This window comes from Capra hircus, chromosome 20, assembly GCF_001704415.2.
Source record: "Capra hircus breed San Clemente chromosome 20, ASM170441v1, whole genome shotgun sequence".
NCBI classification, from domain to species: Eukaryota; Metazoa; Chordata; class Mammalia; order Artiodactyla; family Bovidae; genus Capra; species Capra hircus.
This window is the reverse complement of record NC_030827.1, coordinates 24,022,665-24,037,480: the sequence shown is the minus strand read 5'-3', so window position 1 is coordinate 24,037,480 and position 14,816 is coordinate 24,022,665. Positions and strand designations below refer to the sequence as shown.

General features: G+C 39.6%; 1 protein-coding gene across 3 annotated transcripts in view; it reads right to left on the bottom strand.

Annotated features, from left to right (window-relative positions):
* CDC20B (cell division cycle 20B) overlaps nt 1–14,816 on the bottom strand; it is a 69,382-nt gene that overhangs the window by 15,162 nt on the left and 39,404 nt on the right. For all 3 annotated transcript variants that reach the window (XM_005694706.2, XM_005694707.2, XM_005694708.2), the window contains exons 6-8: nt 8,917–9,027; nt 3,747–3,943; nt 2,119–2,213 (exon numbers count right to left, since the gene is read on the bottom strand). In XM_005694706.2, coding sequence (XP_005694763.1) covers nt 2,119–2,213; nt 3,747–3,943; nt 8,917–9,027 — 403 coding nt within the window. The remainder of the gene's footprint in view (nt 1–2,118; nt 2,214–3,746; nt 3,944–8,916; nt 9,028–14,816) is intronic.

Here is a 14,816-nt window from a genome sequence, read left to right as displayed (position 1 = left end):
CTCCAATGGCTTTAATATGATACAGACAGGCATGGAGAAAATAAATTTAGAAGATTATCATATTTTCCCAGATAGTAGTTTATGTATTGGACACAGGAAATATTACTTTTCTGGAATTCAATGCTTCATATTATCTCAATTAAATGGTGTATATACCATATATATGTTAGACATAGAAATGTATTATTTCCTTTTTCTATTAATCTGCAGATCTACTTGTTCATTCTACTATCATCTAAAAGATTATAAAACTATCTGAAAGTCACAACAAACTGCAATATGATTCAAAATCACTGGATCCAAATTTGGATCCAAATGATGATAAAGGTCCTATCACTCAAAGATAATGAGTGATACTGATAATGATTTCTGCACTAGTTTTCTCCAAGGAGAAAATAAATAAGTGCCTACAATCATTTCTTGAAATTTCTCAAAGTACAGTGTCAGAATTTTTAAAAACTACATAGGCTCAGCCCTGAATAGAGTTCTGATGAACTATATAGACTCTGCAGCCAGACCACCTGGTTCAAAGCCTGACTCTTCCCCTTATGCTAACCATGTGACCTCAGGCTGCTGTCTCAGTTTACTCCTCAAAAAAAGAGGGTGCGGGGGATATAAACCAATTTCTAGTATTATTGCAGGGATTAAAACAAAGTTATACACATTAAGGAATCTTCCCTGGTGGCTCAGATGGTAAAGCGTCTGCCTGCAATGCGGGAGACCCGGGTTCGATCCCTGGGTTGGGAAGATCTCCTGGAGAAGGAAAGAGCAACCCACTCCGGTACTCTTGCCTGGAGAATCCCACGGACGGAGGAGCCTGGTAGGCTACAGTCCATGGGGTCGCAAAGAGTCGGACACGACTGAGCGACTTCACTTTCACTTTCACACACATTAAGAGTTAGCACAGTTCCTGGCACAGAGTACTCCAAACATTTTGAAAGTGAAGGCGCTTACTCATGTCCAACTCTTTGCAACCCCATAGACTGTAGCCTACCAAGCTCCTCCGTCCATGGGATTTTCCAGGCAAGAGTACTGGAGTGGGTTGCCATTTCCTTCTCCAGGGGATCCTCCTGATCCAGGGATCAAACCCAGGTCTCCCGCATTACAGGCAGGTGCTTTAGCTGCTATTATTTTAAGAAAATATTTGCTCATATTCCTCATGGATAATGAAACTAAACTTACACAGTGTAGATTGTAAAAGAAACCCAAGTATAGAATTGACTCGGCTGCAACAACACCTCAGGGTAAATATTTATTCCTTTATAAGGGCATTTTGGGTAAGTAGTTTTAAGTTTGGCTATAATCACAAAGTTTTGAAATCTCAATTTACATCTGAGCCACTGAAAGAAATTATAGAAGGCTCTGAGTTTTATTTAAGAAATACAGTATGAAGATGAATTACTTATTAAAGAAATATTTAGACTGATTATGTAGGCTCGCAGGAACAAGTCATTTAACTTTTCTAGTCAAAAAGAAGCAGTTAGACAACTAAATCATTAGTTCTCAAAAGTGAGGAAGCATCAACATCACTTGAGAAATTAGAAATGCATATTATCAGCCCAACATCAGACCTACTGAATCTCAAATTCTCAGAGAGAGGTCAGCAATCTGGGTTTTGAGGAGCATTCCAGGCCATTCTGACGCATGGTCAAGTTTGAGAATCACAGAACTGATTATTCTATGAGGTTCCTTCCAGCTCTAACCTCTGTGGGTCTGTGAATTGGAATTATGCCCCCAGAAAGCGTAACATATTCCACATTAGTGATACTGACAGCAATAAATACTGATTTCAACAAAATATCCCTCTAGCAAGTACACAGAGAAACTTTCTGCTTAAACAGAGTTTTACATTTTACTTTAACAATCATTTCACCTGTGATCTTGAACCTCACAATCCCAGTACGAGTACACGCTGCAGACACAGAGCCACCATGGTACAAGTGGGACCACGTTTATCACCAGAAGGTCTGAACAGCTGACAGTTATGGTAGGATAATGACTGCTACTAATCATGTCTGTTTGGTTTTACTTTGGTTTTGGTTTCAAATTTTATAGTTCTGTTCACCTGTAATCAATTGGTGATGCAAACTTAATTGGTTCCAATAAGATGCTTCTCACCTGCTAAGGATATAGTGATTCCAGCTTAGAGCCCCAACTACTGACAAATGGCCAAGCATATTTCTCAGTCGCTTTTTAGTGACCACATCCCATAACTGAAAAAAAAAAAAAGAAAGAAAAAGCATGGTTATTTGGCATTTTCACAACCCACAATCTTCTCAAAGGGCTAATAGCCAGTTAATGTTGATACACCAGCCCTCATGAAAGTTCAGCACCTCTAACCCTAAAGCAGTTTTTAACGCTGTCTACATATTTGGATCATCTAGGAAGCAGAGTTTGGGTGCTAGACATTCTGATTCAATGGTGGGAGTAAGAGCCTGGGCATACGGCATTTATTTTAAAAGTTTCTTGGAGGCAGGAGGAGAAGGGGATGACAGAGGATGAGATGGCTGGATGGCATCACCGACTCGATGGACATGCTGCTGCCGCTGCTGCTAAGTCGCGTCAGTCGTGTCCGACTCTGTGCGACAGGAGTTTGGGTGAACTCCGGGAGTTGGTGATAGATAGGGAGGCCTGGCGTGCTGCAATTCATGGGATCACAAAGTGTCGGACACAACTGAGCGACTGAACTGAACTGAACTGAAGTTAATTCAGTCAACTGCAAAAGGTTGAAAATCACTGTTTGACACTTCTAGTTCCTTCAGACTATGGGAATTCCAAAGCTGGAAATCCACCTACAGTTATCAACAAATAAAATTTGAGTGCCTACACAATTTCTAGGGTCAGGAATTCCATTTACTGCTAAAAGACTCCTTTCCTGCCAGCTATAAATGATATTCTAAGCCGTATGTTAGGAATGAGAACTTTGGCATAAGAAGAAATCACAACATGACCCTCACAGGCTCATTACAGAGATTAAAAAACAGTAGAGCCATCTGTGGCCCTCCAGAGTCACTGGGCCCAAGCAATATTGTTTATCTGTTGCTAATAAGCAATAATAATAATACATGGGAAATTAGAGAGATTGATGGAAACTTGCTAAGCTCCCATTTTAGAGAGCCTATTAGAAAAAAATTCACTACTTTTAAGTAACTCGACTTCTGATTTTGGCTTTAGGTAAGAAAGGAGGACTGGAAGGTTATCTATTTCAGTTTTAGGACTTCTCTCCAACGTTCTAACAACTGGGGATCTCATAAGCCCAACTTTAGTTTGAGAGAAAAAAATAAGGGGATAAAAGGAAATGTGACACAAGGAAAGACTGTGTGAAAAAATAGAGCAGAGTATCCAGTATCCCCACATCCTCATTAAACAGCATTCAAAGGAGACCCCAGAACGGCCTATCCTCTTACGCCCCATAGCTTCAAGTACCACATCACTATAAGTTTCTCTATTTTATTAAATAGTCAATCTGTTATTAAAAGTCAATCTTAGGGACTTCCCTGGTGGTCCAGCGGTCAAGACTTCACCTTCCAGTGCAGAAGGTATGGGCTTGATCCCTGGTCAGGGGGCTAAGATCCCACGTGCCTTGCAGCCAAAGAAACAAAACATAGAACAGAAGCAATGCTGTACCAAATTCATTAAAGATTTTAAAAATGATGCATATGAAAAAAAAAAGCTTTAAAAAAGTCAACCTTGGTTATCCAGCCACTATACAGAGCACACTATGAGACAGAAACGCTGCCCAGTACTTGTATTTCTCCCTCGCTGGTACCAACGGCCAGGCAGGTCCCCTCTGTCATCCAGGACACAGAAGACACGTAGTTACAAGGGAGACTGAAGCACATATTTTCAGTTCTGTGGTGATTATCCCCATTCCAGATGTACACAGAAGATCCAAGTGCTATGGCAACAAGGCTTTGAAAATTCCAGTCCAGGATATTCAGATCTATAAGAAAGCATTTCAGATTGGGGTGACTATACAGCCAAATAAAAATATTTTCAAATAAACAATTTTACTTATAGGTAGAGGAGAAAGATTAACGATTTCCCCACAGTCAGCTGGAAAACAGAATCATGGATCCAATCAGATCATTAGAAGTTCAAAAATGAAAGCTGGAATGGAATCTTATATGAAGATACACAATAATGCTTGTATCAAGATAAGCAATAACGCTTATCATTTATGCTCATATATACTTATTTAGATGCATTTAGAAAACTTGGCAGTTTCATCTACCATTATAAGTAATACATGGATTTTACCTGACAGATCATTAAAGTTTAAAAGCACATAATTCTTATGGTGACATCCTTGGACCTAGAATATCCAGATGAGAGTTGCCACCATCATTTCTAATCAAAAGACAGCCTAACTATAGTCAATCTAGAAGGGGTGTCTCTGGCTTATTTGTGATACCGGAAGTTCTTAGTATTCTGTATCTTACACTCTAAGAATTACATGAGTGCTCAGAGAAACCATATTTGTGTGACCACATACTAAGCCACACCTGATCTTATTTCTTTTAAGAAACTCCTATCCTGATTGACACACATCAGTATGAAACTATGAAGCTCACCAGCTGCACCAGAGCAGTCTAAGCTCCCTATAGCTCATCCCTCCCACCGATGCAAACTACAAAACAAAATTCTAAAAACAAACACCTGAGAACTCTGGAAAATCAGCAAAAGCAGGTAAATCAAGTTAAGGAAGTGAAAACTTGGGGAGGCAATCCACCCAGGGGTGAGTTTTCCACTTTTCTCCTTACACAGCTTAGCACTGAGGGTGGGCCCCAATCAGAGAATAACAGCAGTAGTTCAAACTCTAATAGAAAGCCTACCTTGTTTCTGGTCAAAGAAATCAGAGAAAGGAGCTCGAGGTGGCCAAAGTGTGAGGAGAAAGCCTGGGAGGGGAGAGGACCACAGAAAGGCATCCTCTAATTGTGAGTGTATGAACCCACACACACCTCAGCCTAACCCGAAAGTGTGTAAGTACAAGGAAAACTCGTATTATCCAATCTATAAAACATGGAGGAAAAAAATTTTGAAGAAATGGACAGAACCTTAGGGATTGGTGGAATAATATCCACAGATCTAAAAGTGAAAATGAAGTCACTCAGTCGTGTCCAACTCTTTGTGACCCCATGGACTGTAGCCTACACAGTCTCCTCCGCCCATGGGATTTTCCAGGCAAGAATACTGGAGTGGGTTGTCATTTCCTTCTCCAGGAGATCTTCCCAACCCAGGGATTGAACCCAGGTTTCCTGCATTGTAGGCAGACAACAACATTTCTAACATATATGTAATTGGGCTCAGGTCTTGGAAACAAGAGAACAAGGTTTCAAATGAGTGCTCATCAGAAACCATAGAGGCCAAAAGTCAGTGCAACATCTTTAAAATGCTGAAAATATATCTGGCAAGCCAGAATTCTATAGCAAGCAAATATATCACAATAAGGGTAAGAGAAGCCTTCAATAAGAGACCTGATCTGCAAATACTAACAGAAGGTTTTTGACTGAAAGTAAGTTATATAAGAGGAACATTTGGCTCTTTGGGAATGGAGGGGAATGTTATAATTGGTAAATATTTGGGTAAATATAAGGACCATTTTTCCCTCACATAAATATGTATGGCTTTTTAAACTAAATGACTTTTTAACCCATTTAACAATGGTGAAGTTTTCAGTGGACATAGATTTAAAACATAGACAACTAAAGTAACTCTCCCAAAAAAGCTGAGGGTTGGGGAAACACAAGACTGTAAGATTTTTACATATTGTGTAAAATAGGCAGCAGTAATTCTAGGTAGACTGAGAAAATTTAGACTGCATGGCAGTCCCTAAAGCAATAACTAAAAACATAATACAAGGAGATACAGCCAGAAAGCCAACAGATCAACTAACATAGAAGTCAGAAAGAAGAGATGTCCAAGGAATGAGACTTGGTGCACTTTGAAATTTAAGAGACCAAGAGACAGAAGAGGAGGGAAATCAGTGGGGGGGGGGGGGGGGGGGGAGACCAAGCAAGAGTTAACAGAAAACTAGGAGGCAAACAAAGACAATGGGATATCAAGGAGAAGGGAGTGACCAATTGTCTCAACTATGGTTGACAGAGTTAAGTAAATGAGCTCCAAAAAGTGATTGTTAGATTTAGCAGTGAAGAATTTTGGGTGATGTTACAAACAGCAGTTTCAATGGAATGGTGAGATTTAAGAAATGTCTCAGTTCAGTTCAGTTCAGTCGCTCAGTCATGTCCGACTCTTTGCGACCCCACGAATCACAGCACGCCAGGCCTCCCTGTCCATCACCAACTCCTGGAGTTCACTCAAACTCATGTCCATCAAGTCAGTGATGCCATCCAGCCATCTCATCCTCTGTCATCCCCTTCTCCTCCTGTCCCCAATCCCTCCCAGCATCAGGGTCTTTTCCAATGAGTCAGCTCTTTGCATGAAGTGGCCAAAGTGTTGGAGTTTCAGCGTCAGCATCAGTCCTTCCAATGAACACCCAGGACTGATCTCCTTTAGGATGGACTGGTTGGATCTCCTTGCAGTCCAAGGGACCCTCAAGAGTCTTCTCCAACACCACAGTTCAAAAGCATCAATTCTTCGGTGCTCAGCTTTCTTCACAGTCCAACTCTCACATCCATACATGATCACTGGAAAAACCACATCTTTGACTAGACAGACTTTTGTTGGCAAAGTAATATCTCTGCTTTTCAATATACTATCTAGGTTGATCATAACTAGCAAGGATTAAAAACAAAATGGGGAAAGAAATAACAAATTATGAATTATGGACATCTTTTGACAGGTTTGCTGTCAAAGGGAGACAAAAGGGGTTATGGCCTGAAGGGGAAGAGGGGGAAAAAAGGGTTTTGCTTGTTTTTTAATGAGTGGTGTGCTTTTTAAACACCTCTTGAAATGAATTCTTCAGTTTTCGTTAGTCATAGCAATAAATTCTCTTAGAGAAGGAGGTATAGGAGAAGAATGATAGGGGAACTGTTCCCTTTAGTGATTTTGTGTTTTACCTGCTCGTTCCTCTCCATAAACGTGCTCCAGAACCAAACCTCATCCCTCTGCTCTTTCTCCCTCACCAGAAGAGCTCACCCTAGCTGTCAACTTCAAACATAGTCATCTGACCTATACTCCAGCCTTTCCCCTCTTTCACCAACCTCATTTATAATGATTTCCCAGACACTCTTAAATGTCTCACTGTTCCCTCAAACGTAATACTACAAGAAAAGTCTTCCCTCCTCATACCATTTTTCCTGCTAACTTGTCTTCTCGGTGACACCATCCTTCTCCTGCTTCAAAACTTGGAATAATCTTAAATTTATCCCTCTTCCCATATATTTTTCCTCATGCAGAGAAAATAGTCCCTTACTTTTTGGTAACTCTTCTACTGAATGCATTCTGCGTACTCTGCCATGAATTTTCCTTTGATGTTTCGCTTAGTTGAGAATTTGTGCAACAAATCTAAAAATCTGCTTCACACTTTGAAATTTCTCTATAATCTGCATCCACCCCCTATTCCCCACTCCCCAAAGTATCCTCCTCATTGCCACTGATTATTATTAAAAAGCCTCTTGATGAAAGTGAAAGAGGAGAGTGAAAAAGTTGGCTTAAAGCTCAACATTCAGAAAACGAAGATCATGGCATCCAGTCCCATCACTACATGGGAAATAGATGGGGAAACAGTAGAAACAGTGTCAGACTTTATTTGTTTGGGCTCCAAAATCACTACAGATGGTGACTGCAGCCATGAAATTAAAAGACGCTTACTCCTTGGAAGAAAAGTTATGACCAACCTAGATAGTATATTCAAAAGCACAGACATTACTTTGCCGACTAAGGTCCATCTAGTCAAGGCTATGGTTTTTCCTGTGGTCATGTATGGATGTGAGAGTTGGACTGTGAAGAAGGCTGAGCACCGAAGAATTGATGCTTTTGAACTGTGGTGTTGGAGAAGACTCTTGAGGGTCCCTTGGACTGCAAGGAGATCCAACCAGTCCATCCTGAAGGAGATCAACCCTGGGATTTCTTTGGAAGGAATGATGTTAAAGCTGAAGCTCCAGTACTTTGGCCACCTCATGTGAAGAGTTGACTCATTGGAAAAGACTCTGATATTGGGAGAGATTGGGGGCAGGAGGAGAAGGGGATGACCCAGGATGAGAGGGCTGGATGGCATCATGGACTCGATGGACATGAGTCTGAGTGAACTCCAGGAGATGGTGATGGACAGGGAGGCCTGGAGTGCTCCGATTCATGGGGTCACAAATAGTCGGACATGACTGAGCAACTGAACTGAACTGAATTGAACTGCCTTTGTTCATGGTGCTAACATTGCTGAAAATGCTCTGTCTTCTCTTTACCACTCCTCCAAGCCTACCCATCTTTTTAAGATTCATCTCAAGTCTTAGTATTTCCACAAAATCTTTCCAGACAGTTCCGAAGATCACCAAACTATATGCAGTCTTACGGCTCCTTATACCCCACAATTTATTATTTATACTCTACACTGGCATGTTGGTAGCAGTTCAATGTGAGTTAGTCTCATTTTCCCAACTAGATCACAAGCTAGAGACATAAGAAGAAACTAGGGACAAACAGCCAATGCAGTTGTTTGACTGGTAGGATTTATCCACGTTTAAAATATAAGCATAGGAGTAGGTCATCATTTGTACAGTTCATTCTATTAGAGTGTGTGCTTCTTGTGCCCCACCAAGACAAACAATGCCCATTCCTGAACATGAAAATTCTACAATGAGAAACTCACAGTAGTAAACATATTCGGATGGTACACCATTTAAGCATGAGGCACAAGGCCATTTGCTTCTTCCAGAATCAAATTTCAAGTTTATGCTACAGCACAGGATACATTCTGTCATTTCAGCGTTTTAATTCATGATCTCAACAATAACATACAATAGTCATTTCGAAGACCTGTAAGATGAATCTTCACCTCTGGCTGGAGTATGGGATAGTTTATATCACTCAATCTTTGGAAGTATCCATCTCTGATTCCATTGCTGCAGCCTGCAAGAAACAAACAGTTCTACACTATAATCCTGAAAACAAAATATTAATCCTTGCAAGTTAAGAGATATTGGAGTGAACAAGAAAGTGGTCATCATGATAAAACTGAATTACAAGCTGCAGGGGGAGGAAAGGAAGAAACAGACTTCACAATTTATTTAAACACTTTGAAAAAATATTCAATGACATTTATAATAAAAAGCACATGAGTACCAGACCTAAATGTAATGACAGAGCTTGTGGGCAGCACACAGAGACACTACATCATGCTTTGAATATTTGTTTTGTCACTTGAGATTTTAAGACCAAAGCAATGTTCATGTATCCATGTGTCTATAATATCAACAATTCTCTAATAGACCTAAGCTCTGCTCTGAGTCTTTGTCAATAAAACTGTTGATTCATTGATTTTTACTCTTTTTCTCACTGTTTTTGTACCAGAGCACACAGAGTTACTTTAGGCTAGTGTTACCCATGACTATCTGAATTTAAGGTTATATCTTGTGCTCAGTTTTACTTCTCATCAAAAGACCCCACTAAGTCTAAACCACAAGCCACTGTCTTTTCATCTTTCCAACCACCTGTCTTGCATCAAACTGAGAATAACATGATCAACAGGAAATGAGCCCACCTAGGTGACTTGTGGTCCCTATGACCACATAGCTTCTGATAAATGAAAGAGAGCTTCACAATGCTGCACCAAGAAGCCAGACTGTTACTCATAGACTCAGTACTAACTATGAAAACCTGCAATTGTGAGAATTACATGGTTACTAGAAATATATACTCAAGCACTGCCAATAATGGTTCAAAAAAATCAAGAACAAACTGTTACAAAATAAATAAATCATGAGAATTTAATGTACAGCATGTTGAAAGTTGCTTTAAAAGTAGATCTTAAAAGTTCTCATCACAAGAAAAAAATTCTGTCATTATATCTGGTAACAGTTGTAAACTAGATTTATTGTGGTGATCATTTATAATATATATAAATATATCATTAATGTTGCATACCTGAAGCTAATATAACATTATGTATTTTTTTTAAGTAATACCCAAAGAACCAACAAAAAACTTCTGGAACTAATGGCAGATTATAAAAAGATATAAGATTAATATACAAAAGTCAATTACTTTCTTATATACTAGCAACAAGCTACTGCAACTTTAAAAGCACAATATCATCTACATGCTTCTGCTTCTAAGTTGCTTCAGTCGTGTCAGACTCTGTGCGACCCCGGAAAGAGCAGCCCACCAGGCTCCCCCGTCCCTGGGATTCTCCAGGCAAGAACACTGGAGTGGGTTGCCATTTCCTTCTCCAATGCATGAAAGTGAAAGTGAAGTTGCTCAGTCGTGTCGTGACCCCATGGACTGCAGCCTACCAGGCTCCTCTGCCCATGGGATTTTCCAGGCAAGAAGTCCCCCCAAATTAAATAGTTAAATATAAATCCAACAAAATATGTACAAGATCTGTATAAGGGAAAACTACAAAACTCTAATCAAAAAAAGCTAAATAAATGAAGAGGTATTTCATGTACATGGATAACAAGACTAAGTATTATTAACATTAGCTCTTCCCACCTTGATTTATAGATACAATGCTCTACAAGTTAAATCCCAGCAAGTTGCTGTGTGAACATTGCCAAGATGGTTGTAAAGTGTATGTGGAAAAAAGTCAACACGATATTGAAGGAGAAGATTCAAGCTGAAGGACCTCCACTATCTGACTTTAAGACTCACTAAAAAGCTACAGTAATCAAGGCATCACTGATTCAATGGACATGAACTTGAGCAAACCCCAGGAGATGATGAGGAAGAGGGAAGCCTGGTATGCTGCAGTCCGTGGGGTCGTGAAGAGTTGGACACGACCTGGCGACTGAATAACAGCAGTCAAGATAGTGTAGTATTTGCAAAAGAACAAATATATCAGTGGAAGAGAATAGAGATCCCACAAATAGACCCACAAAAACAGAGTCAACTGATCTCCGACAAAGGAGCAAAGGCAATAAAATCGAGAAAATTAGTTTTTTCAACAAATGGTGTTGGAAAAACTGAATATCCACAGACAATCTGGAAAAAAATGACTGAATCACTTTGCTGTACACCTGAAACTAACATAAAGTTGAGAGTCAACTATGCCTAATGGATACATGTATATCCATATGTATCACTGAGCTCCTAGTGGTCCACCTGATACTATCACAACACTGTTAGTCAACTATATGCCAATACAAAATAAAAGGTTTAAAAAAAAAAAAACAGAGAACTCAAAAATTAACTCAAAATGGATTGTAGATAGACCTAAAAGTAAAACACAAAGCTATAAAATTCCTAGAAAATAATACAGGAAAAAATCTAGATCTCCTCAGTTTGGGAAATGACGTTTTTTTCTTTTGCCATGCTGCACAGCTTACAGGATCTTAGTTCCCCAACCAGGGATTGAACTCAGGTCCATGGCAGTGCAAGTGCTGAGTCCTACCCACTAGACTACCAGGGAATTCTCTAGTAGTGACTTTTTAAATATAATACAAAAAGCATGATCCATGAAAGAAGTCACTGATATGCTGGATTTCATTAAAATTAGAAACTTCTGCTCTCCACAAGACATGCCTAAAGAGTGAGAAGATAAACCACAGACTGAGAAAAATATTTGCAAAAGATATATGTGATAAAGGACTCTTACCCAAAATATACAAAGTAACTCTTAAACCTCAACAACAAAAAGACAAAAATTTCTATTTAAAAATGGGCGAAATATCTGAACACCTCACCAAGAAAGGTGGTAAATAAGCATAAGAAAAGATGTTCAACATCTTTTTCATTATATTTCATTAGAGAATTGCAAGTTAAAACAATGAGATACCACCACACATCTGCTAGAACAGCCAAAATCTGAAACACTGACCACCACCAAATTCTGGCAAGAACTTTTATTCATTGCTGGTGGGAATGCAAAATGATACAGCCACTTTGGAAGATAGTTGGGCAGTTTCATATGAAACTAAATATGCTCTTATCATATAAGCCAGCAACTGCAAACTTTGATATTTACTCAAGTGAGTAGAAAGCTTATGTCCACAGAGAAACCTTTACACAGATATTTATAGCAGCTTTATTCATAATTGCCAAAACTTGGAAGCAACCAAGATGTCTTCGAATAGGTGAATGCATGAATAAACTGTGGTACATCCAGACAAAGAATATCATTTAGTTCTAGAAAGAAATGAGCTGTCAAGCCATAAGAACACACGGAGGAAGCTTAAATGCATCTTACTAAGTGAAAGAATCCTATGTGAAAAGACTACATACTGTATGATTCCAACTAAATGACATTCTAGGAAAAGTAAAAGTAAAACTTTTACAGGGTTAGAGGAAGAGAGAGAGATGAATAGGTGAAGTATAAAAGATTTTTTGAACAGTAAGACTCTTCTATCTGCTGTTATAATGGTGGATACGTATCATTACATATTTGCCAAAATCCATAAACTATACACCACCAAGAGTGAGCCCTAGTGTAAACGATGGACTTTGGATGATAATAGTAGTGTCAATGAGGTTCATCAATGATAACAAATGTACTAATCCAGTGTGGGATGGTGATAGTGGGGAAAGCTGTGCGTATGTTAGGGCAAGGTATACACAAGAACCCTGTATTTTATGTTCAATTTTGCTGTGAATTCAAAACTTCTCTGAAAAAATAGGATGGACAGAGAGATTAATACACACATACATACACAGCAGTAGATAGATCTCCTAGGATATCAAAATAATAAAGGTATATTCTCTCTGCTTTTATAGAATATACGTGGCACAAGTGGTAAAGAATACGCCTGCAATGCAAGAGACCCATGTTCGATCCTTGGGTCAGGAAGATCTTCTGGAGAAGGGAATGACTACCCACTCCAGTATTCTTGCCTGGAGAATCCCATGGACAGAGGAGTCTGGTGGGCTACAGTCGAAGAGGTCACAAAGAGTTGGCCACAACTGGGCAAATAAGCACACACACATCATATCATTTCTATTCTACATCAAATATTCAGCATGTTACAGAAACACGAACTTGTTACTGATCAGATCAGAAGAAAGTGGGAGAGCTAAGATAAGACATGTCTCTAGATATTTTGCTTTTAAGAAAATACAATTATAAAGAAAAGCATAAAGAAGGAAAGGATATGATTCACTCATTCTTCCAACTGTATATTCCCAAACCACCCAAAGAATATTCAGCCAGCCTTCAACTTTTGTGCCTGTTTTTATGATCTAACTGTTTGTCCCCTTTATACTGCTGGGAAACAGAGGAATGAAAAGCACGCATGCACAAAGTTATCTTCTCCCAGAGGGAAATGTAACAGGCAAGTCTCCTTGGCATTCATGAATTAATTGAACCACTGGTTGTCTTAAGTTTCTCTCACAGAGCTAGAAAGTGAAAGTGAAAGTGAAAGTGAAAGTGAAGTCGCTCAGTCGTGCCCGACTCTTTGCGACCCCGTGGACTGTAGCCTACCAGGCTTCTCTGTCCATGGGATTCTCCAGGCAAGAATACTGGAGTGGGTTACCATTTCCTGCTCCAGGGGATCTTCCCAACCCAAGGATCGAACCTGGGTCTCTCCCGCATTGGAGGCAGATGCTTTAACCTCTGAGCCACCAGGGAAACCCCCTAATCAATTATTTTCCAATCATGATAACAATTTCATGAATGACAAAAAGACTTCCAACATGGAAAGGGGAAGTAAGAAGGAGAACACATGATGGAATGCAGGGTAAATGACATTGGGAGCATTAAATGCAGAATGGAAGGAAGGCCTTCTAGAAACTGCCACAGGAGCAACATCTCTCCACTGCATGGCTGCAGACCTGCCCTGACGCACCCATGACATCACCACCCAAAGATTTGTACCAGCTTTGGGTCCAATAGGTATATTCACAAGTCACAGAAGGTATCCACCGTGAGGTTTCAGAGTCTTATCAAATATAGACAAGGCATAAAGAAATACTTTATATGCATAATATCTGGATAAAATTTATCCCAGTGATCCATTTTCCTAAGGTTAGTTATCTGGCCTATCTGGAATGCATTTCACATTTTAAATCTCCTTGAGAGAATTAAGAATAGAGCCCTACATAAAATGTTCCTTTTAATTAGTCTCTGCTTCCAACAGCTCTCCCTTTCAAATCTTCTTCGGTGTCACCACCAATGATCTCTCTAAAGCAGGGCAACAGATTTGCAGTCAAGTCAGGGGAAGGGTCACATAAGTGTCCTTCCTCTGCCTTCTATTTTCAACCTCACCAGCATGACAGCTAATGACTTGTTAAGGTGTGGAGATATCAGAACAAAGAGTATGGGAGTGAATAGAGCAGTAAGAAGAGACTGCAATAATTTTCTGCAAAATGGGTAAAGGTTTGATAACTGACCAGGAGGAACATGAAAAATGAAACTCAAATGCCTATAGAGGGGACATGGTAAAGAAAAGCAAGCTGATTTGTCTTGCAGAAACCCCATAAGGGGTCAGGGTTCAGAGACACAGCAAAAGTTTAGAAAGAGATGAGTTGGTTGAAAGATGTCAAGTTCACACACACACACACACACACACACACACACACACCCATACATACATGCGCACATGTCAAAAGAAACCAAGTGTTTATTCTCTGAATAAACAAAAAATGACAACCTCTTAACTCAAAAGCATGAGCAAAGATAGATTGTGTGAAAACCGTTATACTGATTTTCAGTCAGTTCAGTTCAGTCGCTCAGTCATGTCCGACTCTTTGCGACCCCATGAATCGCAGCA